The following is an 8,755-nucleotide window of genomic DNA, read 5'->3' on the forward strand; positions in this document are numbered from 1 at the left end:
TACTTCCCCTAACCACCCTATGAGGGAGGGTTCATTTATTCAGAGAAGGCAGTGAGGCACAGGAGGCCACAGCTTACTGTGGCAGAGCTGGGATCTGCACCCAGGCAGCCTGACTTCAGAGTCTGTGCTGCTCCCTAGGGAATTCAGAAAGGCTGGACCCTAGGGCTCCATGGCAGGGGGAAAGGACACAGTCTGGGGACTTCAAGGAGGAAAGTGAGCAGGCAGGACATTGTCTTTGTGGAGGTTATACCATGTCACAGATCACAGAGGGACTTCAGAGGCCACTGAGGCATCCTGTCATACCCCAAACTCCACGTGGGTCAGGAGGCGGGTCAGGGGACAAATCTGTGCACCTGCACGGCTAAGGGACTGCAGGACCCACCCTGACTGTGGTCCTGTGGGGAGTCCTCCAGCCTCCTGGCTGGCCACCCCACTCTGGTCTACCTGCAGCAGTACAGGGGTCTGGCACCTCAGAGGACAGCTCTGCCCCCCTCTCTCACATTCCAGCTGTGACCACCACATTCCCAGTCACTGTCCTGGTCAATTGAGGGACATCAGGCTGACTGGCAGGACACTTCTGGGGTTTCACTGGATTCCACACCTCTTTGTTGGGACTTATGCTGGATAAGTATTCACAAGTTAGCTCACAAAGCTAATTGATCGACTTACAATTTGATCTTTATCGTCCTTAGCCACAAGATCGAAAGGCTGAGTCCTCCAAAGTCCTTGAAAGGAACACACAAGAGATCACAGTTCCTTTCCTCTGCCCCTTGGCCTGGGTTGCCCTTCCCATCCCACTGAAAGTCTGTTCTCTAAGACACGTGGCTGTCACCAATTACAAGCACTGGGAGGAACTTTCACCGGTCTGAGGCCTAATCTTCCCTTAATAGAAACTGATTTAACTATTGATTTGAGGGGCATCAGTGTTCGGCCTTAACCGGGCAGTCAGAGCCTCCCAGAGCCCGCAGGAACTCTGCAGCTCAGGGGCAAGGGTGAGAGATGCCGAGCGGGCAAGGAAGGGAAAGGGGCCTTGGTCTCTGGATCGCTCAGACCTGCGTCCAAGCGCACTGCCAACCCCCTGGGACTTAGCTGAGGTCTGTTGGGGGCGGGAACACCGGGCGAGCCCGAGCCATGGGGCCTTCAGCGTCCAGCTACCTGACCTGTATCCCCAAGGGTAGGAGCTAGAGAACTGAAAAGAAGCTTGCTTCCTCCTACTTGGGGGCGTGGTCGCCTCCGACGTCAACGCGTCTCGGGGGCGCGGCGGGGGCGGGGCCTGGAGGGCCGTGCGCGCAGCAGGCCCCGCCTCGCCCCACCCCGGTCAGAGGATAAATTACCCTCCCAGGTTTGCTGAGGCCCCTGCTCTCAGATCCCAAACGCCAGCAGCATGGCCATGACGTTGGGTTACTGGGACATCCGCGGGGTGAGCGAGGGGTACCCCTAAGCGGGACAGATGGAGGCCGGCGGGCGGGCAAACGCTGCGCAGCTGGACCCGGTTCTGGCAGAAGGTTCCTCTTCTGGGCTTGCTAGATCCGAGTCCCGTGCTGCTGCGTGTCCTCGCAGGTGGGCGCCTGTCTGGGTGGCTGGGGGTGTGTGGGAGGTTACCTGGAGGGAAAGGCGGCAGTCAGGCCTCTCAATCTCTTACCTCGGCCCCGGCCTTCTGTCCCAGCTGGCTCATGCCATCCGCCTGCTCCTGGAGTACACAGACTCAAACTATGAGGAAAAGAAGTACACGATGGGGGACGGTAGGGCAATCGCGTGGGGCCCCCACTTCTACCCAACTCCTGCTGCCCTGGTACCAGACCCCCGTGCCCTGACCACCTGGTGCTCACCTCTGCTGACCTCCGCAGCTGGAGCAGGGCCGGCCCCTTCCCCTCCCCTTTGAGGGTGCAGCTCTCCTTCCAAGGCAGGACATGGCAGGGGATTGCTGGACCCCCTGTCTCAGTATCTGGGATGGGTTCCCCTTAGGGTTGCCCAACCCTGTGTGAGCCTTACTCATGTCGGTTCCAGAGCCTCATTAGCGTTCTTTCCCCCCAACCAGGACTGTGAAACTTAGTGGGTCAGATTCCAGATCCCCCTGAAAGTCCCCCCAGGAACGTGGGTTGGACTCTGAGGACGTTTGTGTCATTCATCTTCTCCACCACAGCTCCTGACTACGACAGAAGCCAGTGGCTGAGTGAGAAATTCAAGCTGGGCCTTGACTTCCCCAATGTAGGTGCGGGGAATGGGGGTGCTGTGGGGGTGAGTGAGAGGTCCTCTTCTCCATCTCCTGTCCCAGCTTCCAGGTGTCAGGACCTGGTGCCTTCTGCTCAGCCTCTGAGCTCCCTGGTTCTCTTCACTGCCTTCCCATGATGCTCTGTGTTCCAGCTCATCATTCATTTTACAATATAATTATTTAGTGCTTACCAGGGCCCAGGAGCTGTGGGTGCACGTTTCATGTCACCCTTGGTCAAGGGAGGGAGGAGCGGGGGAGCCTGGTGGCCCAAGCGACCTGCCCCTGTTGTCCTTCCAGCTGCCCTACCTAATTGATGGGGCCCACAAGATCACCCAGAGCAACGCCATCCTTCGCTACATTGCTCGCAAGCACAACCTGTGTGAGTGGGCTGGGGCTGTGGTGCAGGGGACAGGTGGCCATGCCCTGGGCTTGGCTGGGGTGGGATGTTGAGGGAGGGTCTGTGTTGCGTGGTCATAGGTGGGGAGACAGAAGAGGAGAAGATTCGTGTGGACATTTTGGAGAATCAGCTTATGGACACCTGCAATCAACTGGCTAGGGTCTGCTACAGCCCTGACTTTGTGAGTGCCCTCCCAGTGGGCTGGGCCTGACAGCCTTTTTATTGGAGACTGAATTCTGTGTCCCATCTTCACTGGTCCTATTTGCCATTTGAATTTCTTGGAACTGCTGATCTTCCAAGCTGGTCCCTATACTGCCACCAGAGTGACCTGATCACCCCAAATTGCATGAAATGACTCTCAGTTCCTGCCCATCTTAGCGTAGGGTGCAGATTCCCCAGGGTGGAAATCATTCCTTGTCAGTCTGTTTCCTTGTTAGCCCAGCGCTGTCTCCTTGACTCCTCAGGTACCAGCACATTAGCCCAGTAGGCAGTTCAGGGTCATCCACAGGGCCTTCGAACCTCTCCCTCCTTCCATCCAGCCTCTCATATTCTCCTCATTTGTCTGGAATCACCTCAAGTGTCTATTCTTCTGTCACACACCTGCTAGACCTTAGGACTTCTTTCCCTGAGTGATTTTAGTTCTTTGCATCTTTGATTCTGCTCAACATGAGTCCAGAGCTCTGCCAGGTTCTCACAGCACTCCTGGGTTGTCCCATGGAGGGTGGTTGGAGATGAGTGATGACAGCTGCAGGGACAGTGTGGCATTGCTTTCTGCCTTCCCATTGCCTCTCACAGCTGGGGGGTGGTCCCCAACAGGAGTCTAATGACCACAGAGTGGATTAAATCATAGCCTGGGCACCCACCCAGCGATATAGTCTAGGGGGACATGGCTGCTCACCTCTGGCAGCATGGGGTCATGCGCAGCCCTGGGGAGGCCTGTCCCCCTGCCCAGGGCCTCTGTGTCTGAGGGTGGTAACAGCTGTTTTGTGCCTCAGGAGAAACTGAAGCCTGAGTACTTGGAGGCGCTCCCTGAAACAATGAAGCTCTTCTCACAGTTTCTGGGGAAGAGGCCTTGGTTTGCAGGGGACAAGGTAAGGAGGAAGGCTGTGGATGGGGAGTTGCCCTTCCTTCAAGTTTCAGAGATTGGTGCCCATTCATGCTTGGCCTCTCTGCAGCTCACCTATGTGGATTTCCTGGCTTATGACATCCTTGATCTTCACCGCATATTCGAGCCCAAGTGCCTGGATGCCTTCTCTAACCTCAAGGACTTCATCACCCGCTTAGAGGTGACTCCCCGGATCCTCCTTCTATTTCTTTCACTTTTGTTTTTTCCTCTTATCTCTGATGTTTTCCTTGTCCTGGAGCTATCATAAAGAAAAACTAGGATTCCTCGAGGAATTCTTTTACTCTAGAATTTGTGCTCACGTGTTACATATATTGGGTGAAATTTAATCTTTACGGCATTCCTACATGGCAGAGTTATCACCTCCTTTTTGCAGATACGGAAATGAGGCAGAAAGAATAAGTACTTTGCTGAAGGTCACAGAGTCAGTAGAGGCTGTGCTGGGCTCCCTGTCAGTCTCTGGTTGCCGTGGGCGGTGATCAGTGGCTCTGTCGTTCCTGTATGGAAAGGAACATCTCAGTTCCTTCTCCTCTCGACCCTGAGTTTCGCAGCTCTGGACATTGAGGGTGAAGAAGAACATTCAGGAGTTTGTGTGTGGCTGGCATTAGTAGAGTTGAGACACAGAGCGATTGATATTAACTACCAAAGATGTCTTCTTTTGTTGGGCACTTTCCTTCCCCTGTCTCTCTTTCCTTCTTCCTTGTAATTACCCAAAATTCTGCCTCAGCAATGGGGTAGTACGTTTATGTTAGATCACCGTCACTGATCTGATCTTCTCCTGTGAATGAGGCACTGCGTCGGGCACAGTGGGGATGCAAAGGTGACCCAGCCCTGGAGCCCAGCCTCCTGGGGCTCAGTGCAGTTGAAGAACTGCAAGAACCAGGCTATCTGGTAGGTGGGACCAGCTGGCTGCTGGAGGAGCACAGCCAGGACCCCCCTCACAGCTCATCATGGGTCACCATTAGGCAACTCGTTGGAGAGCAGCACGTCTGCTTCATTACAGATTTGGGTGTTTGAGGCATTAGTGCAACAGGTTTCTCAGCCTACAATCTGTTTTCCTTTCCCATTCCCCAACAAAATCTGCTTTGTCAGCTGGTTCTCATCAGCTCTGGTTCTGGTCCAGCCTGATGGACCATAGGGATTATGCAAGAGCTGGGATGAATGATTGACAGGGAGGGATGGGGGACAGCTGAGGCTGCAGCCTGCAGCTTGTGGGGCCTGGCCCGTTGGGTACAGACAGTGCCAGCATCTTTGAATCCTTTAGAAGTTACTGGACACAGTCTATGTGGGAAGATGGTGCCCAAGCACACCTGTGTGTCTGTTGCCTAGTTGGCTGCAGCAGGACTGGGATGACGTAGGCTGGGGTCCAGTGAGATTGGGCCCAGATAACAGGCCAGCAAATGGACATTCCCCTTTAAGAGGAATGATTAGAGTCTGGCCTGGCTTCACTGCTCCACATCCTCCTATCAGCTTTCACTGAGGTTTTGCTGAGTCATTGGGTGAGATGTGGCCTCTTCTAAGCTGCACAGGCACATTCTGAGCCCCTTTGTTCTGCTAGGGGTCCCTCTGTGAGCAAAGCCTGGGAAGCCAGGCGCCTCCCTCTGCAAAAGGGGAAAGTTTGTGCAGACAGGGAGGGCAGGGCCTCCTGTGGGGAGGAGAGGAGGGGAGCGTGGCAGAAAGAGTACAGGACTGGAGGGAGAGCCAGGCTGCCTTCCAGCCCTCCCGCTTACTGGCTGTGTGAGCATGAGGAAGGTGCTTCCCCTGCGTGTGCCTCAGTTTCCCTTGTGAATAGCGGTGAGAGTAGATTGTATCCTGTAGGTAGTTGTGTGGAGATTCTGTAGTTATATCATATCCCTAGTGGCCATGCAGCTCCTGGCAGTGCAGAGTCTCCATCAGTGGTAACTCCTATTGAGAGAGCACGTTAGTTCCAGGAAATTCAAATAGTTGAGTTACCAGCGCTAGGGGCTCCAGAAAGACTGTCTAATGCTCCAATACTGGACCCCACAAGCATGGGCCGTAATAGGGTCCTGAATTCACTGTGCCTGGAGTGGTGCTGCCCGAGCCCTGCTGGGGCAGCAGTCCCTGGGATCTGACCTTCTTTTTCCCACCCTCAGGGCCTGAAGAAGATCTCTGCCTACATGAAGTCCAGCCGCTTCCTCCCAAGCCCTATATATACAAAGATTGCCATTTGGGGCAACAAGTAGAACCCGGTAGGGCCAGGAGATGCGAGTGAGGAGCCACGCTGGGCTTGCTGTGCTGCACCCTGGAGAACAGCTGCACCCTCCAGCGCCTCCAGAATCTCTGTCTTCTTCTTTTCTCTTTCTTTTGTTTCCCTTCTTCTCTCTCTCAGTCCTTACTTTAGCCCCTGTCCTCCCCCCATCCTAGTTCATCCAGTCCCTTTGAAATATGGTTTTCCAATTTTTTTTTAAGATTTTATTTTTTTCCTTTTTCTCCCCAAGTCCCCCGGTACATAGTTGTATATTCTTCTTTGTGGGTCCTTCTAGTTGTGGCATGTGGGACGCCGCCTCAGCATGGCTTGATGAGCAGTGCGATGTCCGCGCCCAGGACTCCAGCCAACGAAACACTGGGTCGCGCAGTGGAGCGCGCAAACTCAACCACTCGGCTACGGAGTCTGCCCCGGTTCTCCAATTTTTTTCAGCAAAGTCCTCCCAATGTTAACCTTTCTGCACTAAAGTCAACCAGACTGTCCTCCCTTCAGTGGTTGCTCTGTTTGAGGTCCCCAAGCAGACCCCTGGTCTGTAGAGCTCAGCCCTGAGCTCCCAGCACTGCCCTGAAGGCCAGTATTGTCCTGGTATCCTGGGTCTGCTCCCCTCGCTGGTCCCTGCCCAGCCATGCCTGGTCCCCAGTAAAGCCTTAATCACCCCTTGTGTGTTTTGTCTTATTCTCTCCTGGCCACCTGGAGTCTCCAGCTGGCCCTGCTGCATCCGAGGGTCTGAGTGGTGATGCTGGCAGTGGCTGAGTCCCTGGGCATCCTGTGTGGTGGGAAGGTGTGCTGAGACTTCTCGTTCCTGTTTCTGACACCTTTACACAGGAAGCCTCATTGGGCTGTCTGTGGAGGGGAGGCCTCTCTCTGGGCGTGGATCTGTCCTTCGTCCATCTTCCATTATTGAGGGCTCATGGCTGTGCAGAGCTGTGTGTCTTAGTGAGGGGGGCCCAGAGGTGGTGGGAATTCCCAGTGGAGAGAACCAGGATTCCTTTCCCTTGTCCGTTGTCTGGCTTCATCACATGTGTAAGGTCTCTAGGATCCTATCTCTACTCTTTTCTCAGATACCCTCAAGGCGCCCTCCCCCAGCTTGCTGCACAGCTGTTGTTGGGACCTTGTTTCTTGCTTACTCCATTTTCCTAGGTACCTGTGATTTAAATGTCTTTAGTCCTTGCATGTCTGAAAATGTCTCACCTAGTGTACTCTGAACTAATACTTTGGTTGGGTCTAGACTTCTACGACGTAGACCTTCAGACGTGTGATGGAATTACTGACAGCTTCAGGAGTTCAGCATTGCTGATGAGAAGGGTGATGCCAGTCTGACTCGACCCCTTTATGGATCGCCTTTTTTGTTAACTTAAGAAACTTTTAGGTTCTTCTTGCCATTACAAGTCCAGAGTCTACATGGGGACTTAAGGGCTGATGTTTTCCCACTTCACACCCTCCCAGGAGCATTTCTAAGCATAGGTTTCCTCCACTGAATTCGCCAGTCTCCATTCCTCCATCTGCACTGCATCCTCTGGAAGGTAGAGTAGGCTGCTGAAGAGGAAGTTCCCAGCAGCTCAATAGCTCCCAAACTGTGCCACCGTAAGTAGTTGCTGGTTTTGTGGATCTGGTGTTTAGGCAAGGCTCAGCTAAGAGTAAATACTGAAATCAATAAAGGACTCTTGTCCAAAAGTGACATATCCAAAAATACAACCCAAGGAAAAAGGGCCAAGTCTTCAACAGTCATTTCCCGAGAGAATATCCAAGTGGCCAATAAGCATATGGAAAGGTCCTCAAGATCATTAGTTATTGGAGAAGTTATAAACACAGTTCAATCCCATTATACACCCACAGAGGCTAAAATTAAAAGGACCGACAATTGTTCTAGAAATTATGGAGTCACTGGCACTGTCATTCATTGCTGGTGGGGCAAGCACTTTGAAATACCAGTGATATCTACCAGAGCTAAACTTACACCTACCCCATGCCCCTGGAATCCCAGTCTTTGTTGTATACCCACAGGGACTAGTGCTTCTGTCTTCCAGGAGACATGCACAATAATGTTCAAAGCAGCTTTATTTGAAACAGCCAATAAGTGGCAACAATCCAAATGTCTAAAATGAGAGAATGGACAGATAAACTGTGGTTTATTAATATAATTCCATTATCCATACATACTGGAATAATGGATGGAATACATACTGCCATGAATATACTACAAATGAAAATGAATGTGCTACTGCTACACACAACATGGATGATTCTCACAGACACAGTGTTGACCAAAAGGATGCAGACACGAAAAAGGACACTCTATCATTCCACCTACATGCTCGTGAACAGGCAAAATGAATCCAAGGGGCACAGAGGTCAGCTGAATGGTGGGCTTTTGTATGTGGGGGGGTTGCTCATGGAAGGGACCTTGTGAAGCGCAGGAACTGTTCTCTCTTGATCTAGGGGGCATCCTGTAAGCGTATACATATGGAAAATCCCGTAGAGTGTACACATAAGATGTGTGCCCTGTAGTGCATGTGGCTTATCCTTGTGCGTGTGCAGTGATGTACATAGTGTCTTGTACATTGAATTATCTGTGTTTTTCTGTATCCTCTGTCTCTCTCCACAGGACGAAAATACCCTGAGGGCAGGGATTTGTCTCTTGTTCAGCCGTGTTACAGTTGTTTGCACAACACCTAGAACAGCACCTGCACCCTAGTGGGTGCTCAGCGCATAGTTCTTAAGCAAACTGTATTCTAATCTTAGTGGGGTCACTTGAAATATTCTGTTTATGTTAAATTATGCCTACTTCTTGGATAG

The 8,755-nt window shown here is 52.5% G+C and overlaps 1 protein-coding gene across 2 annotated transcripts; it reads left to right on the forward strand.

Moving 5' to 3' along the window:
• Window positions 1-1,249: 1,249 nt before the first annotated feature.
• On the forward strand, window positions 1,250-6,620 carry GSTM4 (glutathione S-transferase mu 4). 2 transcript variants are annotated; one of them, XM_044748918.2, is made up of 8 exons: window positions 1,250-1,420; window positions 1,667-1,742; window positions 2,144-2,208; window positions 2,510-2,591; window positions 2,690-2,790; window positions 3,605-3,700; window positions 3,785-3,895; window positions 5,847-6,620. In XM_044748918.2, the coding sequence occupies exons 1-8, from the start codon at window positions 1,385-1,387 to the stop codon at window positions 5,934-5,936; spliced, it is 657 nt and encodes a 218-aa protein (XP_044604853.1). In that variant the 5' UTR covers window positions 1,250-1,384; the 3' UTR covers window positions 5,937-6,620. The 2 variants fall into 2 exon arrangements, with proteins under 2 accessions (XP_044604853.1, XP_044604854.1); XM_044748919.2 differs by having other exon boundaries at window positions 1,274-1,560.
• The last annotated feature ends 2,135 nt before the right edge of the window (window positions 6,621-8,755 follow it).

This window comes from Equus asinus, chromosome 16 (genome assembly GCF_041296235.1).
Source record: "Equus asinus isolate D_3611 breed Donkey chromosome 16, EquAss-T2T_v2, whole genome shotgun sequence".
NCBI lineage: Eukaryota > Metazoa > Chordata > Mammalia > Perissodactyla > Equidae > Equus > Equus asinus.